The sequence below is a fragment of the Acomys minous genome, assembly GCF_964271855.1.
Source record: "Acomys minous genome assembly, chromosome: 18".
Classification (NCBI taxonomy): domain Eukaryota; kingdom Metazoa; phylum Chordata; class Mammalia; order Rodentia; family Muridae; genus Acomys; species Acomys minous.
Window position 1 is genome coordinate 56,279,577 of NC_140501.1, and position 25,531 is coordinate 56,305,107.

General features: G+C 43.6%; 1 protein-coding gene across 1 annotated transcript in view; it reads right to left on the bottom strand.

Annotated features, from left to right (window-relative positions):
- Positions 1–25,531, bottom strand: part of WDFY2 (WD repeat and FYVE domain containing 2) — a 131,648-nt gene that overhangs the window by 55,255 nt on the left and 50,862 nt on the right. The window contains exons 2-3 of the mRNA XM_084767571.1: positions 21,413–21,480; positions 11,098–11,171 (exon numbers count right to left, since the gene is read on the bottom strand). Coding sequence (XP_084623697.1) covers positions 11,098–11,171; positions 21,413–21,480 — 142 coding nt within the window. The remainder of the gene's footprint in view (positions 1–11,097; positions 11,172–21,412; positions 21,481–25,531) is intronic.

The window sequence follows — 25,531 nt, forward strand, 5'->3', positions numbered from 1 at the left end:
GTGCCATCCCTGGACTAGTGGTCCTTGGTTCTGTAAGGAAGCAGATTGAGCAAGCCATGAGGAGCAAGCCAGTAAGCAGAATCCTTCCATGGCCTCTGCATCAGCTCCTGCCTCCAGGTACCTGGCCTATTTGGAGTCTTTCCTCCCCAACTTGTTTTTTGGCCAGGGTGTTTCATTGTGGTAATAGAAACCCTAACTAAGACAAGTTTTATGTGAGGAACGGTTATGAGGAGGGGAGGGGCTCAGAGTTACAATATTTCAGTTCTTGTTTCTAAGAAACTTCAGGATCTCCAAGCCAATAGGAAGGAACCAAGGGAGGCTGAATCTTTAGGGTACAGAGTCTTAAGAGGATGGGGGGAGGTGGGGGGGGCAAAGCTGGGCCATCTACTCCTCATTTCCTTTCTGAAACACAGGTGTGCTGTGGCGAGTGGCCAACAACTCCTGCTCGTAGTATGTGAATGATTTTAACCCTAACCCTCAACACTGTAGGGCCTCCTTGGCACCCAAGCCACAGGGCAATCTGGGTGCTCCTGTAAGTATTCATGCTACAGAATCAGTCTTAAAATTGGGTGAGCAAGGCTTTCTAAGCTGAGTATTGGCTGGCAGTGTGTGCCTGTTGTCCTAGGGCACAGGAGACAGAAAACAGGAGGAGTTCAAAGCCATCTTCCAACGCAGAGAAAGTTCAGGGCCAGCCTGGGCTACATGAGTACCCTTCTCAATAAAGGTCTTCTAAAATCCACTGCACGGGGGAACAGTGGCCCAACATTCAGGAGTCTGAAACAGGAGGATTCAAGACTTTGAGGTCAAACTCAGCAACATGCTGAGATCTTTTCCCAAGAAAACCAAACAAATAAAAATCCATAATTATAATGAAGGCACTACAAAATAATCTCAGATCAGAGAATGTTGTTGGCGTCGAGTTCAACCAAGATTTATGATAACACACAGGTACTAACCAAATGGGCTACACTGGTAATAAAACATTAGGCAAGACATGTTTAGCCTTGAGAGGGTACCGAAAAGTCCACCACCCACACAAATGCTAAAGATACAGCAACCTCCACAGTTTTCTTTGATAAATCCCCTTTGGGGAATTAATACATCAATGAACAGCAAGCCACTGGCACATCAGGCCTCAGAATCGCTTTCTCTTGAGCACAGCTTGAACGCCTGTGCTAAGTTCACTGAGACTCAGCACAGGCACAGAAGAGCATGGTTACCTAATGTCAGCTTACATCCAAAAGTTAGGAAACTCAGAAATGGCGTTTCTGACGTGGGGGCGGGGGTGGGGGGAGAATGCGAGAGCAAGCATGCGACTTGTGGCTGTCAGTTCTCTTCTATCATACAGGTCTCAGGGATCAAACTCAGGTTGTGGCGTTAGGTGGAAAGGAGTCCTTAGGCAGCTGAGCCATCTTAGCAGCCCTGAGCATGGCTTGTAGTAGAAGGAGCTGTGATGAAATGTAATCGCCATCAGACAGTGTCAGTAACTGCACCCAGAGCCATTGCTAAGGAAGGCCCTAAAGAGCCCAGCTCCATATTTCTATGAACACAAGACTTTTGGGAACTCCCTTTAAAACCATCTTTGGGCTCTCACGGGTAAGGTTTTATTCCTAGATGGAGTCGAACTAGAAATAGAAAGCCCAGAGAGAAACCTCAGTTCTGGAAGTACAAAACCTGGGCTGCATTGTGACGGCATACGAGCGGGAGCCAGCTAGAGCAGCGCTGGGGCTACGCAAGAGGGCAAGGGTTCAAGACCTTTACGCAGCATCATGAACTGCCTGTGTCCGTGACTTGGAAACAGTGGAGCTGCTTTCCCCATGGGTCTCCCAGTCATTTCCACCCAGCCTGACCTCACCACATAGGTGTGGTGGTGTAGGGTGTGGTCCATGTAGGCTCATCACAATCCCCGGCAAACACTAGTCATTGAAATCTACTCAAAACATCTTGTTAGGATGACTGTTTATAAATTATTCCCTCCTCTCTTAAAAACAATTTTTCTTTGCCCAATGCTCCCAATTCCCTAATAAACACCGCACAACTCCGAGTAGTTGGACTGCCTTTGTGGTAAGAAGAAATCTGCCTGGACCAACACTCAGAAAATCTATCGAGGGCCAGGGACGCCAGCTCAGCCACCACTGTCCTGACCAGTGATGTTCTCAATGAGGAAGGCAGCACTAGTTGCAGAAGAACCTTCTTTCCAATTCTGATCTTTCTCTTTCCCGGGAGGAAAGACTCACCCTCTTTAACATCTTTGGCTATTTCTTTCTAAAGGCATAATGCCTCACGTCAAGCACCTGTAAGGACACTGTTAGAGGACACTGTAGACGCAGCAGTAGCAGGTGGACCAAGTTGAGTAATAGCCTCCAAATCTACAGTTCTCCGGAACCTCTAGGTATGGCCTTACTTAGAACTGGAATAGGTTAAGACGTAAAGAAGTAACAAGTAAGATGAGGCCACGCTGGATTAAGAGTGACTAAACCCAATGACTGGCATCCCATAGGGTGAAAACACAGAGAGAAAAATGACGTAACAGTGCAGGAGTGCTGAATCTACAAGCCACAGAACCCAGAGGGTTGCCACCTAGCCCTAGAGGCTAGGGAAATACCAAGTAAGGAGCCTCCCTAGCCAGCCTCAGAATGAGCACAGCCCTGTCAGCATCTTGATTTCTGTGTCTAGTTTCTGAAACTGAGAAAATGAATTCTGGCAGCCCCAGGGAAGCAGCAGGCTAGGTATTGATTAGTACCTGGAATATTACTACCGCTAACAACTCATCCTGCTCTGCAGGCATGGTCAATCCCTTTCACATCTGTAAGGGATGTCTGACTTCCAAGGCCACCAACGGCTGCCCATAACGATATTGGCATTGGGCTGCCCTGATTTGTTCCCTATACACACTTGTAATACAGATTAATTTATAACTTAAGCACAGAAAGAGACCAGCAATTAAAAATAAGATAGAATAATTACTTAAGCTTGGGAATTTCTTAAACTTTCTGGAATTTCTGTTTACTGCTTTCAGACCACAGCTGTCAGCGAGAAACTGAAACTGCAGAAACAGATGCAGACGGGGGACTGCAGCACATACAGGCCACTACAAACTCCTCTGTTGTGCACATGTGTGAGACACTGGCCTTAGGGGTTACAATATCTCTAAAGATGCCCAGATTTCTTCCTACAGGATGCTAAATACTGTTACTTTCAAAGGCACAGTTTCTCCCTTTTACTTGAAAAAAGAAATGTCCTTTCCTACATAAACTACATTCTCCCGAGAAGCTTCTGAGGGCTCAGGGGAGGCCATCTGGGTTTCTCTTGTTACTGGGAACATATTCTGTCCCTGTGGTTTTCTGTGAAAATGCACACCACTGTGAGCTCCACCACGTGACACAATATCAAGTGAGGTCACCTAAAGAATACTAACGAACAGAAGAAAACAGTGACACTTTCACAAAGCTTTGCTTAACTTTCAAAATATGAATCCCTATGGACAGTATATGCAAGAAAGCAAAAGTCTGTACAATTTCCAAATGCTAATGAAAAGATGCTCTAAGTTCCCACAGAAGAAACAGAAGCACATTCTATTTCTCGTTAGTGTGCTTCGGTGTCTGCTCCTGTTACCCTCCCTTCTCTCTTCTCCCTTCTCTCTTCTCTGTTTCCCTCCCTCCCTCCCAGCTTTGCATGTGTTAAGTGAGCACCCTCTCACTGAGTTAACCCCCAATCACACTTGATTGCTTAGTACAAGTCTGAGAATTCCAAGAAGCGGCGTCTGGGTGTGCATCTATAGGCCTAAGCTAACCACATAAACACAGACCCTGCTCACGTTGGAACACATTCACATAACAGCCAAGTGCAGAACCTTATTTTCATGTCCTGCCGAGATGAGCTCAACTGCTTTCTCCCTTTTCTCCACTCCACGTGTGGCAAAACAGCACAGTGGTCCAAGAAACTCTGTTTCGACACAAACTGGAAGCAGGCACTGCCTGCTTTTCACAGCCTGGGAAGGACACAGAGTCACAGACTGAGAACATGACTCCCAAGCCCATGGGTGGTCTCCGTGTCAGCCAGCTGCTTCTTAGCTGGGTAAAATGTATAAACTCCCCAGGGTTCAGTCTCTTCATCTGAGACACATGAGGAACACTTCCCACACCTCAGGGTTGACGGGAAGCAGGGTGGCAAAGCTTAGTGTCTTAGAAAGGGGTACTATATTTGACAAAATTTTAGTTCCTATCCCTTATTTCCTTAAGCCATGTCAACCAATAAAAGCAAATGTAGTAAGGGTTTGACAGGACTGAGGAGCTGGCTCAGTCAGGGAAGTGCTTGGCAAGGACTTAGTTTGATACAGATGCCCACAAAGTGTGTATGTGTGTGGGGGGTGGGATGGGGTGGGGCGCAAGTGTTATGGCACACACCTACAATCCCAGCACTAGAGAGGCAAAAGCAAGAGGGTCCCTGGGGCTTGCTAGCTAGTTGGTCTAGCCTGATTGGTGAGCTCCAGGTTCAGTGAGAGACCTGTCTCAAAACATAAGGTAGAGAGTGATTGAAGGACAAGCAATTTTAACCTCTGACCTCAGTACACAGGTGTTTACATGTGCAGGTGAGCACATGCACATGAGCACACACATGCACATACACGTAGAAAAACCATGACCCAAACAACAAGTCCATATATGATAAATTACATTTATTTTTATACAGTAATAACAATGTTATAGATTACTTCTTTCCTCTCATCTTAGCCAGACTTCCTCTAACACAAACATATGATTAACTTTCAGTGAGGATTTTGGGGTGGATGGATGGGGATGCGGAAGATAGATCATACAGAGCCCAGGCTGGTCTCTGGTTTACTGTGTAGCCAAGGGTGGCCCTGAACTATTGATTACACTGCTGTCACGCCCTATGTGCTGTGATTTCAGGAGTATGATACCATATCTGGCTCCGAGGAGAATTTTTATATTGTTTTGAGAACTTGACTGAGGGCCAGAGAGGTGGCTCAGGGGGTAAAGGCACTCGCTGCCAAGACTGATAACCTAAGTTTTATCCCCGTAGAGTAGGAGGTGAGAACTAATTTTCACAAGGTGTCCTCTGATCTCCACACGCAGGCTAGGGAACACATATCCCCACAAAGCAAGTATATACATAAATGTAATTTTTAAACATGTACTTTTAAAAACAGGACGTGTTCAAAAATTCTTTAAAGACATGAACTCATTCTGACAAAATAGTAGTACAAATGTTAACTTTTAACAATTTGGTAAAGAAAAAAATCTTTTTATAAAGATAAACATGCATACATCTCTATGACCATCCTAAACCATTACTGAGTAGGGTTGGTGGAAATTCCTTGAATAGAAAGTACTTCTGTGTTGATATTCCCTCCCCTCAATTATGAATTATCTACCACCAGTGATGGCTATATTTGGTTGTCACCTTGACTACATTTGAAATTAACTAAAATCCAAGTGGCTGTGTATACCTGTGAGGGATTTGTCTTGACTGAATCATTTGAAGTGGGAAGACACAACCTAAATCTGGGTCACACCTTCTGGTGGCAGCCTAGATAAAGAACATGAAATAGTAATGGGTCGAGACCCCAAAGAGACCATCTTAAAACACATTATAACTCATAACAGTAGCAAAATTATGAAGTAGCAAGGAGAGTAATCTTATGGCAGGGGTCACCACAGCATGCGGGACTGCTTTAGAAGAGCGCAGCTTTAGGAAGGCTAAGGACCACTGTCCTGGAAGAAGGAATGCTGGCTCTCTGCCTGCTGGCCCTTGCTCTTGCTGGCAAGTTTACTCCCTCACTGCCATTAAAGCTCACTTCTTCAGGATTCTAGTGTGAACTGAAGACCAACTAAGACGCCCAGGCTCACGGACTGCACAGCTACTGGGCTCTTGGCCCTTCCACTGGGAGACTGCATTACTGAAGTAGTCATACCATAACTTGTAAACCACTCTAAGAAATCCACAGACATATAGACATATGTATGTGTGTGTTTGCGTGTGTGTGTATGTATATATACATACATGCACATACATGCATTCCTATTCATTCTAGCAGCTCTGTTCCTCTATAGAACCCTGACTGCTACAAGAAGCCTCTGATCAAAGACCTTTAGTGCTGTCTGTCCTTCTCCACAGTCCCTGCTTTAACCTGCCCTCCCGTCCCCTCCCAACTTAACCCTCTTATTCCAGTTTCTCTTTTTAATCTTTTTATAATACTATCCTTTACTTCCCTTTCCTTGGAAGATTTCTTGATCTTCCTACTCACTAGTGACATAACCTCTGTGGTTAATTGAATTGAAACATATTTAAGCTTGAAAGCTAATATCAATATACATAAACATACATACATATATACACACATACATTCACACATACATATATACACACATACATACATTCACACATAGATACATACACACACACACACACACACACACACACACACACTTTTATATCAGTGCAGTAGTGGTAATTCTGATGTTGACAAGCAGGGAGGTCACAGAATAGCGGGAACTGATGAACTGAGGTCATGGTATGGAGATCTGATGGGAGTTGGGTTTTTAGGTAGCTAAAGATAGGAAAGCAAGTATTTAGGTACACAACTTTCAATAGAAGACAAACAAGGAAGTAATCAAGTACAAAAAAAAAGTTCGGGGGCTGGAGAGATGGCTCAGAGGTTAAGAGTACCTACTACTCTTCCAGAGGTCCTGAGTTCAATTCCCAGCAACCACATGGTAGCTCACAACCATCTATAATGTGATTTAATGTCCTCTTCTGGCATGCAGGTCTACATGTAGGCAGAGCACTGTATACATAATAAGTAAAATAAAATCTTTTTTTAAAAAAAAGTCTGAAAAGAAGTCAGCCATTAAGCAGAGAGGACTAGTGAACATTGTACCAGCCTTGGACTGAGTTGGACAGTTAGCCTATGTCAAGGAGTGAGAGCCCTCTCCCCACTCTAGTGCTTTCTACCATGTTTGAAGGTATATTAGTCAAGATTCTCTAGAGAAGCAGAGATGAGAGAATAAGTGTGTACGGAGGGACAGTGCCACAGTGTCCCTCTCCCTAGCTGAGGACCTACTTACACTTGATAGCTGCTGAGAAAGAAAGGCCTATTTTCTTTAATGGTGTGGCACCTGGTATCTTGACCACATTCCAAGGCAGGCCCCAAGCCCAGGAACAATCGGCCCACACGAACTGGACTTGACAGCTGGAGCGGAAGTGTGTGTGTGTGTGTGTGTGTGTGTGTGTGTGTGTGTGTGTAAATGGGTGGATAGGGAGGAGAGGAAGATATGGGACCAGTTGGGGTTGGGTGTAAATAAGATCAAAATATATTATATGATACTGTCAAAGAATAAAAGCATTTTAAAAAAAGACTGGTCTTGCAAGGTCTTAATACTCAATTCCTTAATAGGACTGATAGGTTGTTAGTTGGTTTGGTTTTTTTTTCCTAACCATTTAACAAAACAAATATTAGGTTGGTGACAACACAGCAAACCTACTGAGCACTATAGGTGATGAACATTAACTGTTGGGGTCCAGAAACAAGCTACATGAAATAATATATAAAATAAATGTAAACTATAATAATCTGAACAACATCTTAAAAGATGATTAGAGCTTTGCAGTCCAAGATGGCGAAAGGGGTTCTGGAACATTTGAAAAGAAAGAGAGGGCTGATGGAAACAAAGCCTCACCCTGCAGCTTCTCTCCGTTGCTCAGCACTTCTGCTCCTTCAGGATAAAGAATAAAATGCTTTCCTCTCCTACCTCCACACCAAGCGATGGTTCTGTCTCTCCCTTCTGCCTCAGAACTGCCCCAATCCTTCCCACTGCTAAAATCTCCCAAGCATCTCTACCGCTGTCTCCAGTCCTTTCTTGGTCCAGTGGTCAAAGGGTATTTGTCCTCCATCTCTGACCCACTGTGCAGTGACAATGAGATGGTTCAGTAAAATAAGGATTTACTTTTTTCTGGCTTTATCCTTCTTTTGTTTTAGAATTTAATCACTATTCCTTCTTAAAATGCACTGTGATGTTCAAGGAACAGAGGACCCATAGTCTCAGAAACAGGATTTCTGTGACGAGAGAGTAAACTATTGGGGCTGAGAGATGGCTCAGAGGTTAAGAACATTGTCTGCTCTTCCAGAGGTCCTGAGTTCAATTCCCAGCAACCACATGGTGGCTCACAACCATCTATACTGAGGTCTGGTGCCCTCTTCTGGTGAGAGAGAGAGACAGAGAGAGAGAGACAGAGAGAGACAGAGAGAGACAGAGAGAGACAGAGAGAGAGAGAGAGAGAGAGAGAGAGAGTTTTTGGTTTTTCGAGACAGGGTCGCTTTGAACTAAGATTCTAAGCACTTTTAGCAAGAAATCTATTATAGTGATGACAAGCCGGAACCTTACAAATTGTTGCTCTCTCAATACATCTTTCCCTCATATGTTAGAATTTTACAAGGCTTCAGATGTGAAGCAGGAGTATGAGGAATTAATGTCCTCAATGAGATAAAGGAAGCATTTTTAAGCAAGTTCTCACACATGCCAGCACCCTCAGTCCTTTACATCAGTAGCTCTCAGCTTTCTCAATGCTGAGACCCTTTAATACAGTTCCTCATGTTGTGGTGACCCCCAACCATAAAATTATCCTCACTGCTACTTCAGAACTGTGATGTTGCTACTATTATGAATTATATGTAAATATCTGTTTTCTGGTGGTCTTTGGTGACCCTTGTGAAAGGGTTAGGTGACTCGCAAGAGGGTCGCACCCCACAGGTTGAGAAGCACTGCTTTAGAGGCAGGGAGTCTCTAGTGGAGAACCAGAGAGGCACAGGAGCCCCTGTCCCTGACTGAAGCTCCCGTTCCCTGGCAGTGCCCTTCACTAAGAGGACTAAAGACTCAGTGTCTCCCCTCTTCTATAGAGCAAATAGCTACATCTATCTATAACTTGCCTCTAGAGCCAAACATGTCCATGTCAATTAACCATCTACACTGATTTCAAAGTGCAAAGAACCACCCATATGTAACACAGATCCAAGACTTTTCATGGTCAGCGAATGCTTTCTACACAATTCTATGAACGAGTGGGCAATGTGTGCATCTCAGCTCATATTTTCTTTCCCTTTACAATAAACCCTTCCAGTTCACTAAACAATCTGTTTCTTTTATGTTTAAAAAAAAATAGCTGACACTGGAGAGATGGTTCAGGGGTCAACATCACTTGTTCCTCTTGTAGATGGCTGAGGACCAGTTCCCAGCATGCACACGGCAGCTCACAGCCTCCTATAAGGAATCTGATGCTCTCTTCTGGCATCTGCAGGCATCAGGCACATATGGGATGTACATACATACATGCAAGCAAAATACTCATTTTGCTTAAATGTTTAAAATAACATTTTAAAATAAGTAACAAGTTATTCTACACACTCTCCTTTAAAAAATGGCTCTCTTTAAAATGAACAAAGATCAGTATATAATCAAGTAATGGGCACTAGGGAAGTCCCATAAATATTGTTGATAAGCTTATTTGTTTAGTAATACTACTAATATTTCCTCCTAGGCCACTGAACAACTACTTTGAGATTAGGAAGTATTCAAACACACTTCTAACATTCCTAAGGGTTGAGGGAAGACTGCAGGCAGATGCTTATACTCTATTATGTATAAATTTTAAGTCAAGCTATTAAATAAAATATGATCCTATAGTTTGATACTGACAAATACACCTTTCACAACCTGGAAAGGCAGGTTCTTGATTCTATGTTTCATCGATAGCATGATGGTATAAAGGGCCAGTCTCCCCCTTCTCTTCCTAGCCACACCCCAGCTCTATCAGCATCTCTGTGCACTCACCTTCTTCCCCATCTCTTCTACTTTCTCCTCCCCCTCCTCCTCCCTCTCTTCCAGGTCTGGCTATGCTGCCCTGCCGGGCTTGGTCACACTCTTCTTCCAGGCTTTGGTTGAAGCATCACTCCCTGCCCAGTACCTGGGGTTACAAGGTTCACAGTATTTCAGCGTATGGCCTTTTAGTTCACAAGTGCCAAGTTCTTCTGCCCAGGACTAAATTCAACATGGATTTTTTTTTTTAACAGACTGGGTTTCTCTGTGTAGCCCTGGCTGTCCTGGAACATGCTCTATAGGCCAAGCTGGCCTCAAATGCAGAGATCTGCCTCCCGTGTTCTGGGATTAAAAGTGTAAGCCACCACACCCAGCTTGGATAATTTACTCAATAGAGAACTTGCCAGATCACACTTGTTAATAGCTAATATACTTGATAAAGTCAGTACGAAGATAAAGAAGACAGATAAGACCTGAACTTCTGACCCCTCAGCACTTTAGTTCTCCCAAGACCTACAACCAATGGGTCTAATGTAAGTTTATCTGGATCTACATCTACAGGGTTTTTTTTTTGTTTGTTTTGTTTTGTTTTGGTTTTTTCAAGACAGGGTTTCTCTGTGTAGCCTTGGCCATCCTGGACTCACTTTGTAGACCAGGCTGGCCTCAAACTCACAGCGATCCACCTGCCTCTGCCTCCCAAGTGCTGGGATTAAAGGCGGGTGCCACCACGCCTGGCTTACATCTACAGTTTTGACCTGTATTTTCTTAACAAGCCCATTCAAATTTACAGCATTCTGTTCATGTTAGAGAGAGTTGAGGCAACAAGAAAGAGCCAAGAGAAAAAAAGTTTCCAAATACAAGATAAGATATGCAGACGGAGGAGAAAGCATGTCCCGTATGTGTCTGCTGCTAACACTCAGATGACCATCTGACCCAATTTCAGTATCACAGTACAGCTCGCTTGGGCTCTCAGCTCCCTCTCACTAACGCAGATGCACAAGGCTACAGTGTTTGTCTGCTAACGGCCACAGTGAGCAACCACCAACACGGCAGAGCACACGGAGCCTCAGCACGCAAGTGAAGACAGCTTCTCCCTACACAGACCCTTTCCCTCACTGTAACTTACATGCTCCATGAACTCTTTACTTAGCTAGAACTTGACTTTTACTCAAAAAAACTGTAAGTTAACTTGTCATCATAGTCATAGCATTCCACAGGACGGCAAGTATTTCAACTGGAAATCTTACTTATTTGTACTTACTGAGATTGTACCATTGTCTAGACCTATGGACAGTCTTCTTGTTTCCGGGTTAAAAGACATGCATGAACATGGAGCTGAAAGAAATGAACATGTTGATGAAATTAACAAAACAATGATTCTCATCGATTCAGGGCGTCTAATGAGCTAAGTGTGTGGCTAAGCTCACCCCACTGGCTCCCAAAACCGTTCACTTAAAGCATACCCACCAACAAGGTAAAAACAGCACTTCAGTAATCAAACCCCTAGTTTTTAAGTTGCCCTTTGGATGAATATACAAGGAAGACGTTCTCAAATGTGGCAAGTCCGAAAGGCTGCAGTCCTGGCTTGCGCTGGACATACTGGATCTAAGTTTGCATATCTACAGGAAGGACTCTACTCTGTGCTGTGCAAACCTTTGATCACCACTCTCTCAATTCCACTCAAACCACAACTTAAAGAGGAGGAAGAAACGCTTTCTGAGTGCAAAAGAAACTAGATTTTGCCCACTGCTGATAAACATTCAAATACATATACTATTGCAGAAAGTGCATTGATTCAGAACTTATATGGCACTCAGGAGGCAGAGGCAGGTGGATCGCTGTGAGTTCGAGGCCAGCCTGGTCTACAAAGTGAGGCCAGCCAAGGCTACACAGAGAAACACTGTCTTAAAAAAAAAACAAAAATGAAACAAAACAGAACTTATATGGGGCAAATGAACTATCAGAGGGCTTTTACTCTGAGTGTTTAAGAGGGATATGGAGGTTCTTAGCTGAAAATAATTGTGGGTTCTTTCCTTTGTATAAAGTTAAGACCGTTCAGTTTAAATTAAAATATATAGGCCTATGCTGGTAAGCATTCAGTGGTTTTATTTCTAAGTGAAGTTGTAGGTTTAATAGCAAAGATGCACCATGCTGAAGTGGGGGGCCCTAACTGAGCATCACTAGCATCTTAGAAAAAGCAGAATCCAGACACAGACGTGCACAGAGCAAGAGCAGCATGTGAGGGTGTGGTCAGAGCTAACGGTGAGGCCAGGATGCACCAGAAGCCAGAATGGCAAAGCTCAGACTCCCTCACAGCCCTGAGAGGGAGCCAAAGCTGTGCCAAGCCTTCTGAGATCTCAGCCTGCAGAACTGTGAGGTGATACAGACAGTCCTGCTATTGAAGCGACTTACTTTGCAGTATTTTGTTATAATGGCTCCAGAAACCGAATAGAGGAATTGTTTCACTGTGTGGTGGTATAGGAATGAAAATATTCTTTTAAAGTCTCTCACTCTCGGCATGGGGTCCAGCTGTGGGGTCTCGGAGTTAACTGCCATCTGCTGCAAGCAGCAGCTGCTCTCCTGGAGGGCGAGAGGTGCACTGTGGACGGCCATAACACTATGCCATTACTGCTATGCTCCTTTAGCAGAGTGGTAATATTAGGTTTTCCCACTCCCTTATAAAAAAAAAAACAGAACTGCCAAACTCACCATTTTATTTCATCTCACTAGAGAGAACCAGTGTGTTACACGTGCGTGCAGGTGTAGCACACCTGCAGAGGCCGTTTGGCACATCCAATTAAAATGTCCAATTGCCATCCTCTACCACCTTCTGCACTATTGCCTGACAAGGGCCTCTCACTACGCTGGAAGCCTGCCGTTGACAGCCATTTTGAATACAGAGAGAAAGAGGGCACAGAGCTCTAACAACTTGTCAAACCACCTTGCAGGATGAAAGCAGAAAAGTAATGATCAGAGGACAGTGGGAGTGGCCGTGTCTTTCTTGCCAGGACTGCGGATGTGTGCACACCTTGGCCCTCTAGTTAAACTTTGATCTTACTTCAGGACCCTAGAGATGGTGTCCAGGGCGTTGCTGGGCTTCTTTGTCCCCCACTTCTCAATGGGACCACATAAATCTCCCTTTCTGCTTTCTACCTTTGACTCTTTTAGTTGGCTTGTTGAGGAAGCGTGGCCAGGCATGGTTTGGCACAGGTGGTGACCTCCAAGTTAACTCCTAGAATGCAGGCCCACCCCCTGCTGCACCCCAGCATTTACAGAGACACAGAGAGGACCTTAAATCTATACGACAAACTTCACCTTTTGAACCTTTGTGTTACTAAGCCTTTCTCTCATCTTAAAAGAAATAGAAGTAAACTTTCTACCTTTTTTTTTCTAAACTGAGTGCAGCTAATTTCCTATAATAGTGTCATATATGTCTACAATATTATTCTTGTGTGTTTTTTGTTGTTTTAATGTTATTTGTGTCAGAAACTTTTTTTAAACAAAGTATGGCCACTTAAGTTCCCCGTCCCTAAAACTCATGTCTGTTGTGTGCTAAAATTATTATTATTAGCTTTTTGGCATGTCCAATTAAGGTACATGTGAACATTCAAGTTTAAATATTTGATCTTATATTAAGGCCTGATAAATACATATTACTTTATAAATGTGGGGACCCTAAACATCTTAAAACCTATTACATAATATCTTTGGGTATATTAAATGTTTTTAAAATCTTAGAATGCTAATTGTTTACATAAAACATTTAGTAGATTTCATTAAGCTATAAAAATGAATATTATATGCATAAATTTTAGTAATAATTTCCTTCCAAATAGAATCTAAATATATACTTAAATAAATTTTATCTTGTTATATAGTGGATAACATAAAATTCGAATGATTTCTTCAAAATAGTTTTAACACAAAAAAATGTTTAATTTAAGACTTTTCTCATTTTTTTCACTGAAAATATGTTTTTATACAATATATTCTGATTATGGTTTCTGCTCTCCCAGCTCCTCCCAGCTCCTCCCCAATTTTATCGATGAAATTAAAGTTTAAAATTAGAGTCTTATTCAAAGGAGGGGGTGGGGGGGAGGGGGGGAGGTGAGAGCCAGGAGTAGTAGCGCATACCAAAAGGTGAAGTCTGTCATGTAGATGTAAGGTTCTCTCTGTCTCTCTGTAAATGCTGGGGTGCAGCAGGGGGTGGGCCTGCATTCTAGGAGTTAACTTGGAGGTCACCACCTGTGCCAAACCATGACTAGCCACCCTTCCTCAACAAGGGTAACCCCAGCACTCAGGGAGCAGAGGCAGGAGGATCTCTGAATTCAAGGCCTGTTCTACAAAGCAAGTTCAGGACAACCAAGGCCACACAGAGAAACCCACCCTGAAAACAAACAAACAAACATTTCAGTGGCTTGTATGATGTGCCTATCTTTGTATTTGTGATTATCTTAAAAACAAAACCGAACCAAAAATCTTCTGTTTAGTCCTGGAGAGAAATTCATAAATACCTAGGAGCTAAGGTAAATTGTGCCCACTTGGCCTGAAAAGAAACTCAGTGGCCTCCAGGCCTCCAGCTGCCTTGCCACAGGCTTTCACCTCTCAGGACTTCTAGTCACTGTATCTCTAACAGCCAAGATAGTTTACCTATTCCCAATTCCCAAAGAAGTTGGGACCAAGGGCCCAACTGTGAAACCCCAACTTCTCCCACCCCCACCACCTTCCACCATGGCTGACAATCCAGATTCCTTCCTGCCTCTCTTTTGCCTTAAGCCCAGGAGTGTCAAAGCTAGTTGGTAAAGTAAATCTAAAATATCCCAACATGGACACTGGTGATTTTCATGTGCTGTTTTGTCTGTAGTATAGTGAGAATGGGATGGTTGAAATAGCACCCATTAAAAGCACACATGCATGGCTGCAATGACATCTCAGCCCTAGGCCCTGGGGACTGTCCCTCTACAGGTGGCAAACTTGGGTAGGAAGGGCCCTAGCTGAGGAGGCTGTAAACTGATACTGCAGCAGCCATCAGCATCAAAAGCCGGGAGACACCAGGGATAAAGAATATCTGCTTCAACTCTCCTTTGCCCAGGTACCAGCTTGTTTACAGGAACCTTCAAAACAAGGCGACAATCACCCTAAGTCATCTACAGAGAGGCTAGGAGTACAGCTGAGTAATAGAGCGTGTTTAGCAGGCAGGCACACGGCCCTGGGTCTGACTCCCTGCACAGACACATGTGAAAATTCTGCTGAGCACAGTTTAAGCAAATGCTCTTCAGGGAATGCCAGTGACCAGGTCCTTAATGTACTATCTCTCCTGTTGTCCTCAAGGAATGGTGGGCAGTACTTGTCTGGTACCCGACTTCCTCACGCAGTGTGAGCATCACCAGTGCAGGAGCCAACTGTCATATTTTACCGCCACTTCCTCTGGGCATTGCATGTACCCAGAAGAAACGTTAACATTTGTTAGGCAGACTGTCCAAAGAAAGTAAAGAAAGGAAAATAAATGGTTCTTTTCTGCTCTCCTTCTTTACATGGCTTCACCCCTCCCAGACCATGTTCACTGCAACATGACCACAACACCAATAGGCCCATGGGTCAGCCCTTCTCTTTAAAGGTCACAGAGAGCCAGGAGGGTGCGACAGGCAGGAATGAAGTATTCTCTGTGCCCCAAGACTAGCCATCCACAGCTATAGCTAGGGAAATGTAAGTACATGTGGGTGCACCTGCTAGGCAAGGAGGCCACGTCAGGACTCTGGGTGGATAAGGAGGAAGAGGAAGGAAGCCTTCCAGCGTCGCCACATGGGCTTCCTTCCCCCTCGGGACTCAGAGGGTCCTCCTTTCCTCTTCTGCCATCTGCTCCTGCCGCATCTCCACACACAAGTGCCCAGAAGCTCTTGGCTTTATGAGGCCAGTTCTAGGCCTGCCAGGACCAAGACCAGCATTTCCTAGTCAGAGTGCTAAATTCCTGGGAAAGCCAGACTGACTCGGGAAAAACAATCTTAATTACACAAGGCTGGATTCTTTTCTCCTCCAGGTGAAGGAAGGGCTTAGAAAAGAGAATGCAATACTAGCAAGGTCAGTGCCTGGGATTTCTAACGATGTGTCTGCTGTTCATCCCTCACCTGCGTGTCACTCCCCTAGCTCACTCGGCATTATCACACTCTAAATTGATAGTTACGCACCATCAAAAGCAGCCTTCACTGCTTTTCTCACCCGGTGCCTCCTGTCCCTGTTCCTGTGTTAAACTCCAACTTCTTATTAAAGATACAGATATCTACTCTTACCAGAACACAACAATTACTATATTTTAACTATTCTAGAGGACAAAGTAAAAAAACAAAAACAAAACAAAACAAAACAAAAAAAAACAACCCCGCCTTCTGCATTTGGAATACTAATGATTATGTACCAGTATAAACACACAAACAGTCATAAATGCCTTGCAGTATATAGATTAGCCATTCAATTGATGCTCTTTCTTTTTCACTTATTTTGTAACAAATACCACATAACCATTCATTAGGGACAATACTGAGTAATCTCATTTAAAAAAAAAACAGTAGTAAAGTTTACAGAACAATGCATAGAAGAGTAAATCCACTTCAGCTCTCTACCATCATGAGGATAGCTTGTTTCCTTACGTGATACAAGTCTGCCACTTACGTTGAACTACACTAAAACACTTGCCAAGCAGTTAGTTACTATGTTCCCTGAATTTGTGAGATTCCTAGAACAGAAAAGCCAAATTGTTTTCAACTTATTTTAAAGTTAGCATATAATGTAGTGGGTTTCATTATGACAATAAAAGCTAATTACTGACAACTGTGAAGAAAATATACATGGTTTGATAAACACTTTCCACTAAGTTTCAGGACAGAAAAGGAACACATAAAAACCGGTCGCCTTCCTAAATACAAATGAAAAACATACTGAGAAAGAAACCAGGGAAACAGTACCTTGCACAATAACTCCATATATGTGGACAACTCTAGCCAAGCAAATGTATAATAAAATACCTGTATAATAAAAGGTTTAAGACACTGAAGAAGTTGAGTGAGACACTAGAAGATGTAAAGATCTCCCGTGCTCACGGTCTAGTAGGATTAATGGTTTTAAAATGGCCATCCTTCCAAAAGCAATCTACAGATTCAACACAATCCCATCATAATTCTTCATAGAATTTCAAAAACAATCTTCAACTTCATATGGAAACACACACACACACACACACACACACACACACACACACACACACACACAACACACTAGCTAAACCACCTCAAGGAATAAAATAACCGCTAGGGGTATTATCATGCCCAATTTCAAGATGTATGACAGGGCTATAGTAAAAAAAATAAAATGAAAAATAGGGCTGGAGAGATGGCTCAGCGGTTAAAAGCACTGGCTGCACTTTCAGAGGTCCTGAGTTCAATTCCCAGTAACCACATGGTGGCTCACGACCATCTATAATGGAGTTTGGTGCCCTCTTCTGTCATACATGCAAATAGAACACTCATATAAATAAATAAATATTTAATAAATAAATAAACAAACAGAAATGGTATTGGCATACTGCAGGTTCTAAGATAAACAATTAAGAAATGAGACCTCAGCCGGGCGTGGTGGCACACACCTTTAATCCCAGCACTTGGGAGGCAGAGGCAGGCGGGTCGCTGTGAGTTCGAGGCCAGCCTGGTCTACAAAGCGAGTCCAGGACAGTCAAGGCTACACAGTGAGACCCTGTCTTGAAAAGCCAAAAATACAAAACAAAACAAAACAAAACACAAACCAAGAAAAATGAAATTTGCAAATAAATGAAACAATTTTCCTGAGCGAGGTAACCCAGACTCCCCCAAAAAATATATATTACATGTTTTCTTTTATATGTTAGCTTTCAGCCTTTAGATATGTGTTTTAATCCAAATAACCACAGATGTTAGGTACCTAGTAAAGCACTGGGGAGGAACAGAAGCAGATCTTCCGGGAGGAGGGGGATGGAGTATGTTGGGGGTTGGTCTGGCGCTATGTACTCTAATGCTAATTACTGGCCTCCAAGATGTAGCTGCTGCCTAGATGAGCACATTCCTCATGCACAGCTGTCCTTGTTGTGTGAACCTCGCTCTACCTATTTAAAGTTGATTGGTTAATAAACAATGCTGAAGCTTGGGGATTGGCAGAACAGAAAGAGAGGTGAAGGCTAAGTTTGAGGTTCACAGGCCTGGGGTTGGGGGGCCATAAGGCAGGAAGAGAGAGGAGACAGGTACAGGAGGAGGAAGAAGGAAGAAGAGGTCACAATGGGTTAGCATGGAGAGAAGCACACACGGCCAGATTGGAGGGAAGGAGCCCAGATAGGAAGTTTTAAAGCAGACGGCCTGGGCTGGGGGCTGGGAAGTGATAAGGACAGGTTAGAGGGTTAATATCGCCCCAGTCCCAGGTAAAATGAGGCTATTCTAAAACACAACAGGAGTCTGTGTCTTTACTGATTATGATAGAGGGTTAGACAATACTGCTGAAATAATTATAGGCTAATTTAATAATAAACATTATTAGGTATTTTTATATTTTCTACAAGAGTACCGTGTTTAAAAGAGTTAAAGGAGAAACCACAAAAGAAGGACTTAAGTAGAGAGTGGGTTGGAAGAGCAAGAGAGAGGGATAAGGGGAGGGGTGACTCACACACAGGAAAGGCCTTATGAACAACACACTACCAGACGAGAAAAGGCCATACAGAAACCTACAAAAAACCATAGACACTTCCTAAAATATAGACATGAATGGTAAAAATTTCAAAGTAAGCCATCATATAATGGAGGAGACAGCGCCCTAACTAGACATTCTATGCTACCAAGTAAAACCTCCCATACTAGGAATCTTGTTAGGTCACTGGCCACAGTGTCAGGGTTCTGCTTCAGTCTGCCATCCTGTGATGTCACTGCTTACCTGCCACAGGAGCATGGCCCTGCCAGGGTTGTATAAAAGGACAGGCCTCCTTATGGTTCTCTCTCTACTCCACTCCCTCTCTTCTCTCTGTCTCTCTCTTCTTTCCCTCTTCCTCTGTCTCTCTCTCTCTCTCTCTCTGGGCTACCCCTCCCCCCCTTTCCTTCTCTTCCCATGCTCACTTAATAAACTCCCCTATAACAATATCTACAGTCTGGTACCTTATTATCTTATCTTATTCTCTTATTCTCTTATTAACTGTTATCGTTCTCTTTATATTAATCATAAAACAAAGCAGTTCCATGAGCCCCACCCCCAACATCACAGGTAACCAACAACATTTTTATTGGGTCTAAGATTGGGTAGAACTTAGCATCTGGCACTGCTAAATGTGGCCAAACACCCGAGACTAGCTAGGTCATGGGGGGCCTAGGGGAAAACCTACTACTACTATTCTGCTAAAGGAGCATGGCATAAAATATCGCCAAATGACACAGAAGCCTTTTCTTGTAGTCGATGGTAACTAACAAAGAGGTCTACAACCGGACAGTATCCTAGAGTGAGACACTTTGGAGCACTCATCAAATCCTTCCCCTCCATTCTCAGGGACTTATGCAGAAAAGGAGGTGGAAAGAGTGTAAGAGGCACAGGTCATGGATGACCGCAAAGAAACAGTGTCCTGCAGACACCAGGTAAATTCACATATGAAGAGACTGTGGCAGCACAAACAAGACCTGCACAGATCCAAGCCAGCCAAATCTCAACACTGAGAAGAGCAAATAGACACAAAGTCCCACCACTAGCCAGGGAGGTGCTTGTGACTGACACCTGGTAGGAAGAGGAAGGTCGCCATTGTCCATACCAACCACAGTCTAAGGCAGGCCCATGTCCACAAGTAGCTGGCCAACACAATGAACTCCACAGCTTGCTTTGGTTTGTGTTTAGGTGCTGGGGCAGCTTTTTGTTTTGTATTGGCATTTGGGATCTTATTGGGTTTTTTTTTGTTTGTTTTGATTTTCATTGGAGGGAGGTTGTTTTGGTTTTGGTTTCTTGAATCGGAGAACATAAAACTGGGTGGGTAAGGAGAGGAGGGGGACCTAGAATGAGTTGTGGGGAACACAATAAAAATACATTGTAAAAAACATTTTATAAAAAAGGAATCATTTACTTAGGAACGAGCAAACTACTGCAGTACTCGTTTGCCAGAGGCATAAACATAGCCACCTAGAGCTTTGGTTTGGTGTAGAGCCATGTACTCCCCAAGCCAGAATACTTCTGAAGGGATGAGACACACACTACAGAAAGCCAAAGGGTGAATGACAGCCCTAGCAAACCAAGCAGATTTTTCCACAATGCCAACTTTCAGTAAGATTTAAATGGACAATAGGCATGGCTCCCAGGCCTTTAATCTCAGTACCCCATCCCTACAGTAGGGGAGGGGTAGACAGGGGATAGGGGGAGGCAGAAGGAGATGGACTTCTGTGAGTTCAAGGCCAATCTGGTCTATGTAGCAAGTTCCAGACCAGACAAGGCTACATAGTGAGACCCTATCTTAAGGAAAAAAAGAAACGAAATGAAATGAAAAAAAAAAAAGGTTTACCATAATAAATTTAAACAATTATTTTATAGCAAAACAAACATAGATGTCATTAATTTTAAAGAAAAAAATCTCTAGACTATAAATAATTTCCTAGCTTGACAGGTCAGTTCTTCACCTGAAGAGGAACTTGTATTAGAGGAACAAATTGGGAAATTCTTCGCCTTTCTTCCCTCTTCTCTTTACTCCTGTCCTCTCCTCCCCTTTCTCTTTTAGTTCTACGATCCTCAGAGTGGAAAACTGGCTGTTGCCCTTGAGTTGAGTCCACCATTGCCTTCATGGCTTACGCTGATGACATCATAGCTGGTACAATTATTGAACCAATCTGTACAAGGACATATTTCTCTGGTAAGATCATGGCGAAATGACATCTACTTCTAATTAGACTGTTTCAAGCCTAAGTAAACCCTTGAGAACTGAATGATGAAAGCTAAATATCCTGGAGCTGGAGAGATGGCTCAGAGGTTAAAAGCACTGTCTGCTCTTCCAGAGATCCTGAGTTCAATTCCCAGCAACCACATGGTGGCTCACAACCATCCATAATGAGACCTGGTGCCCTCTTCTGGCATGCAGGTGTACATGCAGGCAAAGCACTCATAAAATAAATAAATCTTGGGGGCGGATAAGGTAAATGTCCTGAATTTTTAATAAATGGCTTAACATTTATTAAAAGGACAAATTTAGTTCATAAATGTAATCACCTGACAGAACTTTGAATTGTCTAAGGACACAGATTCCAAAATAGCTAAAGCAAAGTTAGAACTAAGAGGGGGCCACTGTAACCAGGGAGCTGTGTCTGTGTCCTTTCCCATTCCTCTCATTCAGAACCTACCAATATATATACCACTAGTTCCCAAGCTATTTTCTTACTTTTCATAGTGAGAGCCTTAGAAAACTATAAAATGATTTAATGTGGTACTTTCCAGTTTAATGAGACCCCTAGTCTTTAGGGCTTGAGAAGAACTTACAGAAAAAGTAAACAGGGAAGGAAGGGCCACTGGGGAAAAACTCCTGGTTCTCAGGAGACTGAGATACTTACAAGGCATTGCATGGTATATGCTCGGCCAGTACTGTCCACTGTCCCTCTTTAACCAAACACGAACTGTCCTACAACAAGAGAAAATATACACATGAAATACCAGCATTTGGGGTCATGCAAAAATAGTGATATGCAGAAATCAAATCTTTTAACATTATATATGTGTGTATGTATCATCTTTGTACATATATATAATGTTAAAAGGTTGGAGATTCATTCATGACAGGTATAATACAAAGAGATGCATACTACATAGGCCAATCTAAAAATCCTCTATTGTTTACATTTAAAAAATATGTTCATGAGTTCTTTGAGGATTCCATACAGTGTATTTATATTCCTTAAATTTAAGCATGTTGTGCACTCAGAATTAAATAACCCTTGAGATGCCACCCTCACATACATCATGAGAGTTATTTTTGTTTGTTTGGGTTTTTTTTTGTTTTTTTGTTGTTGTTGTTGTTTTGTTGGTTTTTTGTTTGTTTTTTTGAGACATCATGAGAGTTTTAAACATTTTTTTCACTTTGTTGTTTCATCTTTCTAAGTGCCTGAACTTGGCACTAGTGACCTGGAAGCAGCCACTGTTCTAGGGAACCACAGGCCTTTCACTGATGTACCACAGGGGAGTGCCTGCTAAAGTGCAAAGACCACATAAAATAATATGCAACATGTGACAGAAAAAGGATTAAACAGGAAGCTCACATTCTTTGAGCCGGTCTTCATCTCAAGGAATAGGTTTTCCAAGTATAGATGCATGTTCCCTGTCTCTCTCTCTCTCTCTCTCTCTCTCTCTCTCTCTCTCTCTCTCTCTCTCTCTCTCTCTCTCTCACACACACACACACACACACACACACACACACACACACTCACACTCATACCTTTACATTTTTTTCATTGATTACCTGTGAGTTTCACATTATGGACCCCCAGCCTCGCCCATCTCTCCATCCCTTCACATCTGCAACCTGCCCCCAAAATAAAACACACACACACACACACACACACACAGAAAAACATCTCAGCGTGGAAGCTGTAGTGTGTCACACAGTAAAGCCCTCTGTCCACACATCTTCACTTGCAAATGCACGCTGCAAAGTCCTCAGTCTGGCTCAAGGCCTCCAGCTCCTGCAACCCCACCAACAGGACTCTTCCCAGCCATCCCCTTGCTGCCCAGTGCCAAGGAGATCTTGCAGTCTTGTATTAGCAGAGCGTCCTCCATCTCCCGCCCCCCATCCCATATCCAGTCCTTCCAGATAATAATAGATTTTGGAGTGGGCCAACTCAGAACCCTGCATCTGGGCCTGCATGGCAGCTGAGCTGGCCCTTATCCATAACACTAGGGCGAGCTCTTTAGCAACACTCCAGCTAGGCCACCCACTACCACCATCAGCAGGGGTAGGGCCAGCTCACCCACACCCACACCTGCAGAGCCAGCTCCACTGTGTTGCCCAGTCAAGGTGCAGGACCTATCTCCCAAGTGCTGCAACCTGTGAGGGACTGGGACAGCTCTCCTGTTCTCCCATCCTGGGCTCTGGCTCACCTGTGCCTTCACCATCAGGGCCAGCTTCACTGTGATGCCCAAGCAAGGTGCAGGGCCCCTCCCCCCAAGTGCCACAGCCAGTAAGGGGAAGGGCTAACTCTCCCGCTCCCCACCTACCCCCCCCCAGCCCCTGCCCACAGCCCCAAGGCCAGCTCTCCTACACTCTCAAACTTGGGTCTGCTCACCAGTGTCCCCTCTACCAGGGCCAGCTCTACTGTGCTGCCCAGGTGAGGTGCAAGGCCCACTCTCCCAAGTGCTGCAGCCAGGAAAGGACATGGTCAGATCACCCACTCTCATGACGCAGGGCCAGCTCTCCAACTGCTCCAGGTAGTGGGGGAGGCATCACCTCCACACCTATGCCACCTTATAGCAGACAAGTGGCAGGGCCAGCTCTCTCTTGTTCTCACCCTTGGGGTTGGCTCACCTGCGCCCTGTCAACCACGGTCAGTCCAACTGTGGTGCCCAGGCAAGGTACAGGGCCCCTGCTCTCCCAGTGCTGCAGCCAGTGAGGGGCAGGGCCAGCACACCTTTTAAATTGAACAACCAATATAAGAATGATATCCTACAGGATGTTGGGGTAATCAACTAATGAGTTGACAAGAAGTATTAAAATCAACTATTTCAAACTCTGAGGTCTACTAAATAATGTTTGCAGCACCTACAGAAGTGCTGACCTAGAGAAAGGGGTGGGTGGGGTGGGGACACGTCACTGAATTCCAGCATTCAGCAACTGCCAACATCCAGGCTCCAGCTCGCAGGTAGCTGTGGAGAAGCTAGAGAGGAAACACATCTTCTGCAATTTGAGGGCGTGTTCTGAGTTACTTGACTGCTCAGTGAGTGACCAGAACAGACGCTGATCATTGACTCAACCTTCTTAGGGCTGAAGAGCTTGCCAAGTAGATTCTTTCTAAAGCAATGGATGGCATAGAAACATTCCTTTTCTTTGTTGGGCCCAGATTGTTGGCTGAGCTCAGAGACAGCAGAAAAGAGTTTTCAATGGTCATACACAGGGAACACAGTTGTCATTAAAAAAAAAAATCACAAAATAAGTAAAACAGCTACATTCCAGAAAGTCTGACTTCCAGAGTTAGGGCATTCTTACTTGTTCTCTACAGGAAACTGTAAGTACACAATGAAATAGAAAATATTGATCATCCTGGGGTCTGGGAACAAAACTGACAGAAAATAACCAAGAAGAAGTCTAAGCACTAGTCATACTTGGCAGACTGCCGTAAATATGCTGAAAAGAGCTCACAGACAACAAAATAAAACCAGGATGAGAATGTCTGGGTGGACCCGAGAGAGTACTTCTGATGGATAGTCTATAAGTAAACTGGGTTGAAATATTGCAGAGTACAGTAGCAACTAGAGCGGTCCTGCAGGAGTCTGAGCAGACAGAGGAAGAGGCAAGCCTGAAGCCAGGGGATGAGTCCAAATGAAAAGCTGAAGCTGAAAAGAGTAGCTGGCAAAAACAAAACAAACAACAAAACTGCATCCTAGGAGACCTAAATGGCATCGTTTAAGTTATCATCAACTTACAAATATGGAGATCTACGGGGGAAAAAAGGTGCAGAAAAGCATTTCATGAAAAACAAACAAAATTTTACCAAATTTGGTAAAAGATACACACATCCAAGAAACTGAAAGAACTCCGAGGAAGACAGACTCAACCAGATTTAACAGATTAAAATCAAATCATCAAATGTCAAGGAGAAAAATCTTAAAGGCACAAAGAGAAAAACAACTCGTCACATACAAAAGGGCATCAATAGCCAATATCTCATAGTAGTGTGTGTTTGTGTGAGATGGGGGAGGCAGAAATTTCCCGAGTGCAAATTCCACTGTACAAAGCTTATAGGATTTAATGTTTCTGGAAAGTATACTACTAAAAACAACACAAAAAGTTTTAACAGCATGTGAAAACCTTTTTCCTTGAAAAGAATATTTTTCAGAAGAGTATCAACTAGGGCCAGGGATGTAGGTCAGTGCTAACAGGCTTGGTTAGCATGTTCAAAGGAAAGGGAAAGAAAGGAAACAAGAGAGGGCCAGACGTGGGCGCTGATGCCTTTAATCCCAACACTCAGAGGCAGAGACAGGGGAGGGCTCTGTTGAGTTTTCTGTAGACCTAATCTACACGAGGAGTTCTTTTGCTTTTGATTAAACAGAAACAAACAAGCAAACAAAACCAAAGGCCCTATCTTTGTTTTTTGTTTTTTGTTTTTTGTTTTTTGTTTTTAAGGGGCTGAAGAGATGGTTCAGGGATTAAGAACACTTGCTGTTCTTGCATAGGACCCAGGTTCAATTCGTAGCACCCACATGATGGCTCACAACCATTTATAACTCCTGATCAAGGGCTTTGACACCCTCTTCAGGCAGGTGCACACATGGTATATAGACAAAATACCCATACACATAAACATTAAACAAACAAACAAACACACGCACACGGAGGTGGGGGTGGAGGAAGGAAGGAAAGCAAAGAAGAAAGGAAAATAACGATAATTTAGAGATACGTTTAAACCCGTAGAGGTCAGCGTACAGGGAAGGAAACTGCACACCTGTGAATACCCTGGCCTCTT